This window comes from Puntigrus tetrazona, chromosome 20, assembly GCF_018831695.1.
Source record: "Puntigrus tetrazona isolate hp1 chromosome 20, ASM1883169v1, whole genome shotgun sequence".
NCBI lineage: Eukaryota > Metazoa > Chordata > Actinopteri > Cypriniformes > Cyprinidae > Puntigrus > Puntigrus tetrazona.
The window spans coordinates 10,937,712-10,952,114 of record NC_056718.1 but is presented as its reverse complement, the minus strand read 5'-3'; the positions used below and the strand labels follow the sequence as shown (position 1 = coordinate 10,952,114).

Sequence of the window (14,403 nt, the reverse complement as noted above, 5' to 3'; positions counted from 1 at the left end):
AATAACCTACGACACAACGAAGCGCTCGTATAATAATTTACCAATCGCCTAATGATTGCACGACAGGCGAAATTGTGCAATGCACGTGGTTGGATTTGAATGAAAATCGATTTTGAACACAATTCATGTTTTTTATTAGTGTTTGGACCGGAGGAAATGTCAAAGTTGTCTTTGTTTACATGTTACGAGTACTGGCTCCTCGAGAGGAATCGGAATCGGGTCGATTCATCTTGAATACATCGCTCTCGTTAAGGTTGCGTGGCGTGTAATGCGCGATTTTAAGAGCTTATTATACCTGCATTTATGAAATGTTCAGTCTTAATTCCTTCAATACTTTAACATTAAATGACCATTTTAAATCAGACATAAGCCTGGGGTTATAGCCTGTTATTTCTCTTCCACAGAATCAGTCCCAGATCTTCCTGAACGATTGGAAGTGGAAGACTTGATTTTACATCAAAATGAGGCTGTTGTGGATGTTCATACTAAATAAATGCCATCACTCAGCGAGCACCATATAACAAACATCTACCTTGCTTGCTACCATCTACCATTTGCTGTTCGAGAGGTATTGTAATGGACCTAAAACCCAAGGTTGTGTAGGTGTGGATTTGTTCTTGACATCATGGGCTGTGGAGGCTCCAGGACAGATGTGTTGGAGCCGAGATATATGGAGAGCTGGACCAAAGAGACGGAGTCCACCTGGCTGACCAGCACAGACACAGACATCCCCCTGTCCTCCATCCAGAGCATCCCCTCCGAAAACTCTTCAGAGGCGGGCTTCCCGTCAGAGAAGACAGCCAACCTCGGTGAGGACGGAGCCCAAATCACATTCCGCGGCCCTTCTTTTCTCATTTTTAAAAGCTTTTGAAATTCGTATTTAATTAGCGAACGTATCGTTTCACCGCAGTCACTCCAGTTTAACCTGTCAAACTCTTGAAATGATATTTCCTTGCCAGAAGGACAGGGAAAGTGTTGCGAGTCTGCCGTTGGTGAGCAATTCATTGAAGTAGGCCTGTTGTTGCCATGGTGATGGTTAAGTCCCTTTAGTACTTCAGTACAACAATATGAGCAAGGATGAACACCGTAAGCTCTGCTCACCACTTTTGGGCAGAATTGTGACACTTAGGGCAGCTATGGGTAAATGATCACATCAGAATAAATGGATAACATTAAAACCGACAATGACTACTACGACAATGAGGGTTTTTTGTCAATGGTTATCTTTGGCAATTAGATGCTGTTTACACTAAGTGAAACTGTATATTTTTTTAGCGCTAGGTGCTATTTACACAGTGCAAACAGCCATAGATTCTATTCAAACTGTTAAAATTGCAGGATTTTTAGCTATTTATACTATTATTGCAAATAGTGGCAATTTTCTGCACCTTTTAGTACATTAAAATATATACAATAATAACTTTTAAATAGATGCCACCTTATTGGGGCAAAATAAAGGCCTACCTACACTTACCCTAACCGTACATGATACCCTAAAGATTACTTTTATTAGTCCAATTATTATTTCCTTCATTTTTATTGTAAATAAATGCTTTTCTGAATTGATCTGAAATTCGAAAAAAAAACAACAAAAAAAACAGTTTGGCAAAAGCAGATTTGAACCCAGGCCGATCGTGTTAAATGTGTGACACATTTTATTATCTGCATCACTGGAGCTAACAACAATCAACTGTCTTTTGTTATGTTGACTATTATCACAATCACACATTGGTAGGCAGAGTTAGTACAAATAGCCTCTGCCAGCAAGCTTTTTTTTTTTTTTTTTACAAAACATACATAAAGTATAATAAAGTACTTTATTATATAGATAATCATTTAGATAGTCTATATACATAAAGTATAATCCTCCACATATTTAATAATTTTCCCAAATGTAGCTTAAAATGTGCCAAAATGGAAAACTGTCTTATATTAATTGGAAAATTGTTCCAGTTATTAACACCCCTTACAGAAAAAGCTGAACGCCAAAATCAGTAATTAAAATTAAAATTAAGCTTCACAATCACCTCGTGACAAAGCTCTAGTTGTCTTATATTTTCAGCACAGAAGAACAGGTGAAGGTTTTTTACATTAAACAATAATTGTAAAACACAACAGAATTGTAAAAAGTATAACAAAAGTGATCAAACATTAGGTTAGGTTGTCACGTCTTTGGACTGTCTACTAAAAAATAGTAGAATACTATCTACTAAAGAGATAGCTTGATGGTCGCCGATGCAGTGATTTTGTTGAACGAATAACTTCCATATTTGTTTTTCCGACCACAGATCTCTTCGATGATGGTCTGCCTTCTCCGGCTCAGGCATATCTGAAAGTGTGTTCTGCCATGTCTGAGGTGGGTCTGAATGACATGAAAAGCGGCAGCACCCTGCAATCCTCTCTTCTCAAGAACAGGAAGTGCTTGCTTCTTCTGGTACCACAGTGCAGAGGAGAAGCGTGTTACGAACTGAGGAAATAGTAAGTATTTTAATTCAACACAGTGGTTTTTATCTGGCTTTAATCTTAAAGTGGGCTGTAATATACACTTTTAAACTGAAAAGTATGTTGATGTTGGTCATGAAAAACAGACAGTTTTTATGCATTTTTTATTTCAGCCTTATTTTAATACAAATTAAACCGTGAGAACATGCCTTGAAGACTAGCTTTTTTATTTTTTCCTCCAAAAATGTAAGTTAGTGTACATTTTATTTCAAGTAACCAAATTTCCTATGGTTTTAGTTTTTGTTAATAATAATGATGCTCCCCTTTTGTTTGTTCATATGACAAATGTGATAGACTTCCAAAAATCCTTCTAATCAAAAGTGTAAACTGTAATAAAAGGGCTCAAAACCTTTCCGTGTTATCTCCATTAGACCAAATGGCAGGACAACCGGATGTCCACCAAGCAAGTGACCATCACTGTGACTCAAAGCATCCGGCAGGTGGACAAGAGCGGGAAGATCAAGGAAACTTCACAAACCACCTATGAGGTGATGAAACCCGTGGATGGTTTAATGGACGCGGCGGTTGACTCAGTGCCTCAATGAGGTGTTCACCCAAGACCTCATCAAGACTGTATCTTGGATTTCTTGAAAGCTTTGGTGAAGGCGTCATGGACCAAAGACGTATAAAGCAGGGATGACCTGAATGAAGAAGTTCATCAGTGCTGTGGATAACGGGTTCCTAGGGTCAGTTAATTGTTACTTTCATCATTCAGTTACACCAATTTAATAACGTCTATTTTTCTGTACATCTATTCTCTGGAACGTCTTGTTTGTTTGATGCCAGCTAAAAGATCTCAGTAAAGGCATCTACTGTACATACACTGAAAGCAAAGGATAGATCAGGAACGAATCATCAGTTGGGGCGACTAACGACCGGCTGATTGATTTTGTGAAAAGTGTAAAAAATCAGACTTGAATAGTTTAAAAACATACCAACAAAACGTTTGTCTCGGAAAAAAGGTGGCTTGAAGTCGATGTACCGCTTTTTTGGATTTTAAAAATCAGGGCTCTTACTACCACACTATTGTTGCCTTCGGCTTTTTGGGGTACAAGCGCAAACATACGTTCACAACCTTATTACAGTTTCTGTAGCAAGCTAGCACTACTGAAAAAGGTAGCGTGCCAGAATATAAAGCAGCTCTGTTTTGTTATTTCAGCATTGTTTGATATATCACTGTTTTTCTGAATGATGTGTATTGTTGAGTTATTAAATATCTATTGGAAGCACAACAGTTATCCTTGTCTTGCTCTTGCTTGACTATCTGAATTAATTCTTTACAGTAAGGCTCTGTATATGAACATTAATTTGTTAGGTATTATAAAAAAACAAATAAACATACTTATTAACATAGGTTGCTAATTTCTACGTATACTAATATGTGGCTGGGTTTTTTCTTTTATCATGAATTTTTAAATAACATACTTTTTATAGTTTATTAGAATTTGAATCTTTTTTTTCTCCTTAAAATCTGCATTAAATAGATTGATAGTTAAAAAGCATGAACATGGTTTAAATATGGCTAGCTGAAGAACAAGCAAGATTCAGTGAGTTAAACCATATGTGATTAATAAATTTAATTGAGTGATGATGAATATTTAGAAACCTGGTTATTGCACATTTAAAACAAATTTGGTTAAATAATTATTTTACGTAGCATTACATAAATCCCATTCTGGTTTCATTTATGTATGACTGACAAATATGCATCATATTAATAAAAGATAAAAAATATTTTGTGGTAATGCATTATAATGCAGTGAACTAACAATGAATAACAATAAACTGACATCCACTTAAAAATGTATTGTTCATTTCTAGTCCCTAACGAATAAACTGTTAAATTACTGAAACGTTAAACTGAAAAGTTAATCTAAATAATAATGAGGTTGCCAGAAAAATTTAAATATTTATTATTATATAATTATGAATTAATTTCAGATGAATCCCCATCGTTTTAAGGAATCTTAAAAGTGTCAAATGTACATTGAACAATCATAACAAGACGTAATATACAAATTTTCCTAAATGGAAAGGAATTCTGTCTCATATATATATATATATATATATATATATATTTTTTTTTAATTTATTTATTTTTTTTTTTCGTATTAGTATTTCACGTCAGTATTTTAGAACAGATATACAGTGTAAACTTAAAAAGAACTGTATTTAGAGTTACAGAGTTTATTGACATCCAATACAAACATTAATTTATACATACAAATAAATACATACAAATTAATATAACGGTGTTGGCAGAGCTGTGGTAGAAATATATTGTGGTCACAAAAAAGTAACATGGTAATGCAGAGAAAATGTCAACTGCTGAAACATCTGGTGAACGTTCACATTTACTGTAGCACTGTAAAAGCACCAGCCGACCACCATCATGACCATTACATGTCTTGGAGCGTATGAATTTGTCTCTCCTCATTATATTCAGTAAGACCCAATCTAAAACGTGGCTCTTCTCTTAACATCCACTCATCTGCGTTGAATTCTGGAAAGAAAAATGCAATCTCTCTCTTGGCAGATTGCACAGAATCTGAAAGATAGAATACAAGAAAAGGCTGAAACTTTAGAGGAATGTTTTTTGGGGTTTTTTTTCCATTTACAATAGTCTAGTCAGCCTATCAAACGTGCTAGTGTTATGGTCTAGGATTTATTTAGAGTTTAAAAACATTAAATCGCATTACATCAGATAACTAGAGCTTATTAACTGATCAAATGAAATGTTGATATTCAGTTGATCTAGTCAATTTAGCTAGTTAAAGAAAAAGTTGACTCGAATATGAAAATTTGCTTAAACGCACTCATCCTAATAGATTTAGATTAGTTTGTTTCTTCATCGAAAGGTAGCATTACATCACTTGCTCACTAACGGTTCCTCTACAGTGAATGGGTGCCGTCACAACAGAAGTCCAAACAGCTGATAAAAACATAACAATAATCCACAAGTAAATCAACACAAGTACATTAACTAACATCTCAAGATGTGAAAAGCTGCATATCTGTAAGAAACAAATCCATCGTTAAGAACTCTTTTAAACCACTGCTTCTATACTGGAGGAAGCATTATTATGGTTAGAGAAATTGCATTTTGAGTTCTAATTTCAAAAGGCATCTTCTTCACAATATTTTTAACTGATGGACTTGAGCCACAGTGGATTGCTGTGGCGTTTTTATCAGCTGTTTGGACTCTGTGACGGCACCCATATACTGCAGAGGATCCACTGCAAATAAAGCGAATGCTCGATCTGTTGCGATGAAGAAACAAATGGATCTCTAAAGTGAATGGCCTGAGGAACAGTATATTTTTGCTGACTTTCACTTTAAGGTGAACAATTTCTTTAACTGCTGAGCTGTGAAAAGCGTTACTCCACCTGAACCATGAGTAGTGTTTCTGGTGTCTGTCAGCCCATACTGGCCACGCAGGGAGTCCGGGGCAGTGAAGCGAGCTCTAAACACTTTTGTGGGACCCATCATCCCCCTCCAGTGAGTGATAGCATCTTCCCTGGCTAGGACGTATGCTCTCATTGGGCCACTGTTGTGGGAATATAAGCAAACAGCAGGATTACGCAAGGCGCTGTGACAACCTCGTGCTCGCTTAGATGGATAAAGAGAAATATGACTTTTTGTTCTTTTATGACGACAATAGTACAAACAAGCCTAGCCACAAAAGATGAGCAGTGCTGGCTTAGCGGCACTGCTGGAACACAAATGGGACTAAAAGCATAGGGATAATCAGCTGCTTATTTCGAAATGACTCTGACGTAGACTAAAAGACGCAGGTCAGTTTGAGCGCTGCGCTAATGTTTTATCTTTCACAGACAAAGACATGTTCTGAGGACAGGGTGCCATGGTAACGTCGGCCTCACTGTCTAAACTGGATCAACCACTACATTAACAACCAGCATTGATGTCCCTCTCTCCACAGATGAAAGATCATATATCTGCATTAATTATTCCTTTCGAGAGGAAGTGGAGTGGTGCGGCATCTGTAGTTTCACATTCATTTAAAACACACTACCACTTTAAATGTTTTGGGTCAGTAACATTTATTAATGTTTTTTTTTTTTGCTCACCGAGACTGCATTTAATAATAAATACGGTACAGTACAGTTTGAAACAACCATTTTCTCTTTTCATCATTTTAAAATGTAAATTATTTTTGGGATGGTAAAGCTGAACTTTCAGCAGCCCATTACTCTTCAGCGTCTTAAGATTTTACCCCCGACTCTGACCCTAAAGTTTTGAATGCTAGTGTATATTAATATTAATGTATAACAAAAAGCTAAATAGCGATTTAGGTCCTTTGATGAATAGCGTCTGTGAAGCTGGAGGATAAACAGCTCAGAGGGTAATTTGAGGAAAAATTGTTTTTAAGAGTCAACCGTGGTTAACCACTGACTTCATGAATGCATGTCTAGTAAAATAACGCACAGTTATTGCAAGAATTTCTACAGCAGTAGTTCCTCATATGTACACACATTTTCAACGTCTGAATGAAAGGGCAACTTTAACAGATGAAACGGGATAGAACAGAATCAATTCATGCAAAATGCACACAAAACTATGACAACCAAAGATCTGAACCAATCAAATCATGAAAGAATATACTGTAACTTAAACTTAAAAACATTTTGTTACCTGAGAAAAAAAAAAAAAAAAAATATATATATATATATATATATATATATATATATATATATATATATATAATTATATATAATTATATAATTTATATATATATATTTTTTTTTTTTTGGTTGAAATAACCTAGTTAATTCATGGATTAAATATATAGAAATCTGATGAAATGTGATCAAATTAATAAACTATATAATAATAAACAAATAATACAAAATTACTAAAATTAAAATGAAACCGAAAACACACACATTCTGTATATCACAATTCTGTATATAAAAATATATATGTGTATATAAACCTGTTACTTGCTCCTTCGCAGAACAAACATATACAATTTTTATTTTATTTTATTTCTTTACAAAAGCAATATTTTTAACACTTTTTATGATTTGCGGAGAAATGACGATAAACATTTACCTTGACATGAATTCAACCAGTCTTTGATAGAAAAAACGTCCTGTAAAAACAAAAACAGTCAAGGATGACGACCGTTGCCGTTTTATCGTTTGATTTAACTTTTGATCAGTTTGTCCGCCAGAAATAAGGCAACAAGCGTGATGTAGTTTACGCTGCAGATTTTGCCTCAATCTGTTAATGTGGTCTGAAAGGTTTTTGCATATATAATACAGACATATAATGCGAGGCAGCTGCTTTTCTTTGGACGCAGGATATGATAAGCTGAGAGTGAGTAACGTGTTCTCTCTCCACATGCTGTGTCAACATTATAACTCCAGGTTGTGTGAAGCCTTTACTATGACTCACCCTGTTTAAAATCATGCATCACACTGACACCCACCCACACATGTACTTAACCATTCAATCTGTTACAAACACAGGCCTCTTTCATTCATGCAGCGGATGTTATAGGAAGAAAGACTCTTTCTTACCTGCATGCTCAGCGTAAAACCTTTCTGACTCTTCTGTCCTCCACATCAGATCCTTCTTTCTGACTATAAGGAAGTTTTGGAGAATCTTCTGATGAAGAGCCTGAAATAAAAAGAAACATTATATATGCAAATGTTTCCTATGTCCATCAGCATCTCTCAAAACTTATTGTCGGTAAAAATGTGTTTCTACGCTGATGGAGCCCTCTTACAGTTTTGCTGTAGGTCTTTTCATTGCATGTTTGCCTTCAGCAACAAGACGACAAAGAGTTAATTAAGAGCTTTAGTCTCCAAAAGAACAAGGTTACAGACCGAGCAACGAAAGTACATCCCACTCAAACACAAACATTACATTTAAAATCTGGTGGTGGAAAAGAAAACAGCACGGGCATCAGTTTTCAGACCGCGCTGCTTGAGGAAATTATTGCTAATTAAAGGCCACCTTTATCTCTTTGAGGCGACAGGCAGCGGAAATTAAATCAGGCAAGACACTGGTTCATTTTAATCATAAAGACAAATTATTATGTAGCTTTAAGCCTCCGTATTTTTGAATTGCAAGACACCTTTCTTCAACAAAAGGCTAACCTGGGGGTATGGGGGTAGACTGGGGCTAGACATAGGTTTTATAGCGAGGTAAGTAACTATGGGCCGGTTTCACAGACTGGGCTTAGAGCAAGCCAGGATTAGATCAAAAAAGTTCTATTAAAGTTTAATTAGAACATTTAAGCAATTTTATGAATGCACAAAAATTAAATTACTAGTGTGCAATATTTTAAGATCAGTCTCTTAGTTGAAACAGCTCAGATTTACATTTTAGTTTAGGACTAGGCTTAAACCTTGACTGCGAAAGCCAGGCATCCCTAACTGTTTTTGTCAGCCAAACCCCTTTTACCTAACATCTTTACTTGAAGGAGCCCTGAAACTTGTCGATTTAAAACACACAACAAACAAACATATCAATATTTAATGTATACAGATTATTACTTCTTATAATATTTCATTTGAATTCATTCTTTCAACAGTTATGAATTAAAATCTAAATTCTCTAATCTTTTATACTACGGAACATAAAAGAAGATATTTTAAGAAATGTCTCTTTCTTTGTCCACAGCAATAGCAACCAACGGTCGCATTTAAACGGACCATTCTTTCAAAAAATCTGTTTTGCGTTTTCATTTGGGAGACCTACCCCATTTTAAGAATCTGTGTTCCATGCATAAACTAATACAACAAAAAAAGATACACACGTTTATGTAGTAACTTGGCTTTATCAAAATCTCATAGTTCCCAAGACTGTCGTCAAGAGGGACTCAAACGCTAGGTATCCACTTGACGCATGGCACACATAGTCCGTTGAGGTTTTTTGTTGTTTATACGTGTATACAGGTGGAGGCTAGTGAGATCTCACCTCCAGAATGAGCGGATGGGCCACAGCATCTGGTTTGACCACCGCAAGGGTGAGCTGCAGCGCCTTCACACACCTCATGTCTGGGGCGCAGCCTGCTAACGACCCGAAAAGCATCAATTGTCTTATGCTTTCCCGTGAATTGGCTCCGGCTCCATCTGATCGGTGTTTAAGCGTATTTAACCGGCAGACCTAAACAAATATGAATTCTCGTGAATATTTCACAGCTGCAGTTGAGCTCGTCAGCGCGATAAGATAAATAAATCAATACAGCGCAGGCGATCGACCGAGAGAGAGAAACTTTCGATAGTTTAGCTGGCGTTTACGTTTGATTTAAAACTGACTTCTCATGAAGAATACAGCTTGATTTCTACGCTGAGCGTGTCCCGCGCTGTCGGTTTTGTGGGCGCCGCCATATTGGCCGCTAGTAAACAAGGAAGTTACGGAGCGCATACTCTCATCAAAATCCTGCTATTTCAGCTAACCCTGGCTGATATTCAGTTGCATTGCTGTCAGAAATTGTACAGATTGACACCTAGCCGCAATCGTTTTTAATCAAACAAACTGAACCTCGAATAAAATAATAATAATAATATCTGATGCTTGTTTAAACGCGCTTTTCTTATTCTAGTGATATATAATATAAGCTATTATGTTTGATCAAATATATCGTGTATAAAACAACCAGTTTTGTAGCAATACTATGGAAAACTTTAAATAAAAATGGGGATTTTTTTTAATATAATTCATGTTTACTTTTGTGAGGTGGGTTTTAATGTAAAAGGATCTGACATCAAACATATGACAATTGCTTCAATCCCAGAATATCGATGCAGTAACAAAAATACAGACCATCTGAATTTTTTTTTAACACTGACGTGACTACACCAAAATCGCAGTATATTACTTTTTATTGTTGCAGGAAATTGTCCTGAATGTTGAATCCTCGACTTTCACACACCTGCAATCCTTTGTTCATTTGTCAGTCGGTGTGATTATGTCAGTTTTGACCTGGTTACCCCAACTTTACCCTGACCACCAACGCTCACCTTCATTCATTGGGAACCCCCCACTTTTCAGTGAGATTGCTGACACCAGTTGAACTAACGCATATCCCGTTTTGACACCCTGCCTGTTTCATGTGGGTCTTTTAAGGAGTGACGGGACGGGGTCAGAGGTGCATTTCCTGCTGTATGACCATTTGGTCTGCTGTTCAGTAATATCTAGCCTTCATTTACTAAAGCTGTAGACTACTTGTGACTGGAAAAATATAGTTACACTTCACAGAAAATCACAGAAATGCTTCTCTGTTATGAATTACCACCAGAAATACATCATACAAAGTGATTTATCTTCATTTTGAGCATCTTTGCGGGGAAGGGAATAAGCTGTTTACCTCAATTTGCTAGCACCTGTTTTGACATCTACTGAAATGCAAGTGTCCTTTGACCTTTTCTATTCCCATCCTTCACAGAGCAGCACCAGGCTCTCACAGACAGCTGTGTCAACCTCAGTGGGAGCAACTGTCCTAAGGAAGGACAGCACTTTTAAAGCTGAAGAATTATAGTGTGCCTTAATCAGCTCCACTTTTAAATGCATGTTGGTGACTTTCACGTTACACAAGGAATCATGTGTATCATTCACACACACACACACACACACACACACACACAGGTATTTATATCATGGTGTAATGGTTTTTATAGCATTTACATAAACACACCTCTCATAGGCGACTTTCTGAATTTTTTGATTTTCTTTCAGTTTGAAGTTTGTTTCCTCATGGGGATCTAAAAATGTTCCAAAAGGTCAAAACTGCCTAGTATTACTATCCTTGTGGGGACATTTGGTCCCCGTAACATACTAGTGAATACAAGTACACACACACACATTCACACAACTCTAAAAATGTGAATTACTTTCTTTTTCGTTACAAGACATTCAGTGAAAGAAGATATTTTGATGAATACTTGAAGTGTTCCATATAATGAAAGTCATTGTGACTTTCGATATGTATGCGGGGGAGAAATAAACAAAGACATTTTCATAATGTCTTCTTTTATGTTCCGCAGAAGAAAGAAAGTCATGCCGATTGGGTCAACATTAGGGTGAGTAAATGTTAATATGATTGTGATGTTCGGATGAACCATCTTTTTAAGTATACAAATTCATCCTTTGAATGAAACTGCATTTATATTTTCCCTTTTAGTCTAAGATATCCCTGTGTCTCTTTTAAACATTATATTTGTAAATTATGTAAACATTAAATTACTTTTCTAGATTAAACAGATAGTATTCCATTGTTTTAAGAAACCATGTCATTTATGGGTTATGACAATCTGCAAAACAGAACACCCACATTGCATTTAATTATTTGCACATTGCATTCAAGTTATTACATGTTTTTGTTGTTGTTGTTTTATCAGTTCTCGTCTCCCCTGGAAATTGACAGAATGTCCTTGCTGTTGTTAGTGCCATACTTTATTGTTTGAGTACAGACCTTGGTCTTTCTAGAACCATGTTTCTGTTTGCATATTAAGTGTACTTTATTACTAGATTTAGATTAATCTTTTGATGCAGTGCATTTCTTCTTTACATATATGTTTTCAAATTGCACGTACATTTAAAATAAATCTGCATCTAATTACATCTGTAATTACACGTTTTATACTCCTTAACCCACTCTTAAACCTAACCATACCACCAGTCCTGTAATTTCACCTAAATAACAGCAAAAGTGTTTTACAATGCAACATGAAAACAGTATTGCAACAATTAGTTAATAAAACACCTAATACAAACTGGGACTATCTAGAGCCCTAAGAAATCTATGGTTAAAGCTCCATTCAACACGACGACCACAGTATCGTCGTGTCTGTTTTATAGCGTAGAAATGCAAATAAAAATGATAGCTAGCTATGTCCTGTGCTGTTCGTCTGTATCCTGGGAATCAGCTGTTTAAATTGCACAGCCTGAAAATTATATGCCAGCCTCCGGAAAAAGAGAGAGCTATATGACCTCTTAGAATAAATTGGGATGCTGCTGGCCAAATGCTAGTGACAGAGAGGAACAAAGTTATTAGCACCGTGGGGCCCATCTTGACTGCCTGTGTTAAAAATAAACAGAGCGGTCAGATTTGGAGCTTACGTTCTCCTCAAACACTGAGCGTTCTCTCTCTCCCTCGTTCTCTATTTTGCCACTGACCCCAGTGAACACTTGCTCCGTATTGTTTCCGTAGAGCATTAAAGACACACCCTTGCAATTGTTTCACAGCTTCCATGGGATTAGCTACTGAAAATGACAACTGATCATGGTGGCTTTATGTTTTCATATTCAGTGGATTCTGGTTTAAACCTGATGCCCATTTAAACAGTTAACTATTTAGGATCATGAGAAATTAGGGCGTATTCTTAGCTTTAGAAGCGAAGATATCTTTACTGACAGGTGTATAGCGACCTGTGGTTGTTACTGATGGCATATGTTGTAATCCTCTGTAATGATGTAGATGGAGATGTCTAATTTGTTACTGTCATGTGCAGCCACAGGAAACAGTAATTGTTGAGCACGCATGGTACTATTCCTGAGGAGAGCAATGCTGCTGGCTATTTGTGGTGGTTTAATGCTGTTAAAAGGGTGCGGAGTGTTGGGTTTCAGAGTAAGCCCCATCTCTGGCCCTGGGTCTCCTGTTGCCTGGGCTTCTTTTAGATCACAGGTGCTGACTTCAGGGGTACTGGCATGCTTGTTGCAGGGGAAAATGTACTGAGACCTCTCCCATTTCCTCCACAGAACTAGGTCGGGTTCATTCTGTGGGTGGCTCGGTATTGAATCATGTGGTTATCAAGCTTTTTGCAAATACGGACAGTTCAAAGATTTGTGTAAGGAAATGAGTATCACTGATTTTTAACAATCCACAATGAAAATTATGTAATGGACAACTGTTTGTGTAATAACGTTTAGTTGTTTGTATATTTTAGGATGCGTTTACATGTCTGTTATAAGACTGAATTGTTACCTGGATTGTTATTTGATTTTACAATACAAATAATTTAGTTGAAAATTCTATATTAAATATATTACATAACATTCTATATCTTTATCTGTATATGCTGTTATTCTGAACTTTCCATTCATCAAGGAATCTTAAAAATATGCCTCACTGTTTCCAAAAAAGCAGATCAACTGTTTTTAACACATAGCAAATCAACATTAGAAGGACTTCTGAATATGTCATGTGATATTTATCATCACAGGAATAAATTACTTTGAAAATAAAAAAATATTTGTAAACGTAATGATCTTTATATATATATATATATATATATATATATATATATATATATATATATATATATATATATATATATATATATATATATACTGTATACTGTATATACCATGTATTTCAAAAATATGTTTATATATTAAATGTATTTGTATGCAATATAAATTATATGAATATAAATCTAATTCTCAAAATATATAGTCTGTGTGTGTGTTTATATATACATAATAAATAAACACAGAACATACATATATTATGCAAACAAAATTCTTTTAATTTGTAATTAATCCTGATTAATCGTTTGACAGCACTATATATATGCTTTTAGTTAGACCTCACTGTTATGAAAAATACTACATAAAAATGTTCAAAAACATTTGTTGCCATATATATGCATACATACTAGTAAACATTTGCAGTCGATCAAAACGTTTTCTAAGTTGTCCTAAAACGAAAATGTCTTCTTGTTTTAGGAGATTTTTTACTTTTTTGGCCCAGTGGCCCAGTGTCATGAAAAATCCCACAAAATAAATGTTCAAATTCATTTTTGTTCAAATAAATGTTGTTGTCATTTAAACACTACTAATGATACTCAGAAAAACTGTGCTTGCCATTTATCAAAGTAAAGTGAAGCATCTTAATCCCAAATCTTTACAGCCTTGAGCCTAAAGCCC

General features: G+C 35.7%; 1 protein-coding gene and 1 pseudogene across 1 annotated transcript; one reads left to right on the top strand and one right to left on the bottom strand.

The window, feature by feature from the left end:
* The first annotated feature begins 454 nt into the window (after nt 1-454).
* LOC122324479 lies at nt 455-3,481 on the top strand (annotated as a pseudogene).
* Nucleotides 3,482-4,669: 1,188 nt separating this feature from the next.
* On the bottom strand, nt 4,670-9,893 carry LOC122324400 (nucleoside diphosphate kinase 6). The gene is made up of 6 exons (XM_043218774.1): nt 9,792-9,893; nt 9,451-9,639; nt 8,046-8,145; nt 7,576-7,615; nt 5,889-6,049; nt 4,670-5,050 (listed from the first exon to the last, which is right to left on the bottom strand). Exons 2-6 carry the CDS (start codon nt 9,562-9,564, stop codon nt 4,902-4,904), a joined length of 564 nt encoding a protein of 187 aa, XP_043074709.1. The 5' UTR covers nt 9,565-9,639; nt 9,792-9,893; the 3' UTR covers nt 4,670-4,901.
* Between the last annotated feature and the right edge of the window lie 4,510 nt (nt 9,894-14,403).